Genomic DNA, 1,590 nt, shown 5'->3' on the forward strand with positions numbered 1-1,590 from the left:
GAACATCTTCTTGATAACTCCTCATCTGATATTGCATATTCACGACTGCCAACATCTCGTCCAAGATGATTATGTTATCTAAATCCACCGCATCCAAAAATGAACTCCACACCAGACTATCAAAATATTCTTCTCCGATCTCTTCAACCGGTCTTGTATATCCAGCATTCGATGATGGCTCTAAGAACCCTTCCGCCATCCACAAAATGTATCAAAGTTTCCCTTTTAATCTCCCAACCTTTGGGAAACATAGAGCAATAAGAGAAACATTGTTTCAAACGAGGCGACAGGTTATCATAACTCAATTTCAGCATCGGTCTGATTTCGCTCTGTCCTGCTTGTGTATTCCAGACGCCAGTTTCTTTAATCGACAACCAATCCCTTTATTTATTTTTCGAGTGCATTAAACTTCCGAGGAATTTTGCTGCAAGTGGTAAACCACTACAGTTTTTTGCTATCTCTTTTCCGATGTTTGTCATGGTCGGAGTCTTTACTGCTCCTCCGGGAGAAAATGCTCTTTTCTCCATGATCGACCAACATTCATCTTCTTGTAATTTTTCCAGTTGGTATGGACTAAAGCTCCCCTTGACGATATCTGCAACCTGCATGTTCCGTGTGGTGATTAATATTTTACTCCCTTGAGCACCAACGATCAACGGAATTTTGAGCATCTCCCATTGATCAACATCCTCGTTCCACAAGTCGTCCAATACTAGCAATAATTTCTTCCCCTGGAGATTTTCCCGAACCTTGTTCGCCAGCGCGTCGAAATTTGATAATCTATCAAACTTCGCAAGAGTGATGGATTCCATCATTTTTATTAGGATTTTCTCCACATCAAAATCTGAAGATACGCAGACCCACATTCTTTGATCGAAGTGTTGGACTACCGACTCGTCATTGTAAACGAGCTGTGCAAGTGTGGTCTTCCCAAGTCCACCCATCCCCACAACTGAGATTACAGGAACCTTTTCCAAAGAATGATAATGGACATTTGATGAAGATGTAGTCGCCTTTGTTAATATGTCTATTATCGTATTCTTATCATCCTTTCTTCCTACAATTTCAGAATCGATTAAGACAGATGCAGTTTGCCTACTTCGTTGCCAACTACTTTCCCCATCAGCAACGATGGTACTGTTCAAACTAGTTTCCAACTGAAACTTTTCCATATCTTCCGCAATTTCATCAACTCGTTTATTGATTTCTTTGATTTTCTTAGTGAGCTTGCGATGATAAGCAAGTGGGTTGGAAGATGAAACGAAATCACGAGCCTTACACTTGAAGCTCTCTCTTTCCGCCCGACGCATGGTTTCATAAGAGAACTCATCCATAATGTCACCCGCATCATAAGCAACGTCGTTAAGCCTTTTAAGCCAAAGTCGTAACAGACTACTCTCTTCTTTCTTCTCCTCAGCATCGGCTCAAGATATGTATTTAGAAGAAAGCACTTAAGAAGATAAAAGATTGAGAAGATTAAGAAATGAAGATGAAAAATGTAAGAAGGTGTATAATTCTAGAGACTGAATGTGATCAAGGTATACTAAATATTGAGTTTTCCAATGTATTTATATTTACAAGGTTCGGACG

The 1,590-nt window shown here is 39.9% G+C and overlaps 1 protein-coding gene across 1 annotated transcript; it reads right to left on the minus strand.

Moving 5' to 3' along the window:
* Positions 1–383: 383 nt before the first annotated feature.
* On the minus strand, positions 384–1,334 carry LOC113341743 (putative disease resistance protein RGA3). Its single transcript, XM_026586504.1, has one exon. The coding sequence runs from the start codon at positions 1,332–1,334 to the stop codon at positions 384–386; it is 951 nt and encodes a 316-aa protein (XP_026442289.1).
* Between the last annotated feature and the right edge of the window lie 256 nt (positions 1,335–1,590).

This window comes from Papaver somniferum, unplaced genomic scaffold (genome assembly GCF_003573695.1).
Source record: "Papaver somniferum cultivar HN1 unplaced genomic scaffold, ASM357369v1 unplaced-scaffold_31, whole genome shotgun sequence".
In the NCBI taxonomy this organism is placed as follows: Eukaryota; Viridiplantae; Streptophyta; class Magnoliopsida; order Ranunculales; family Papaveraceae; genus Papaver; species Papaver somniferum.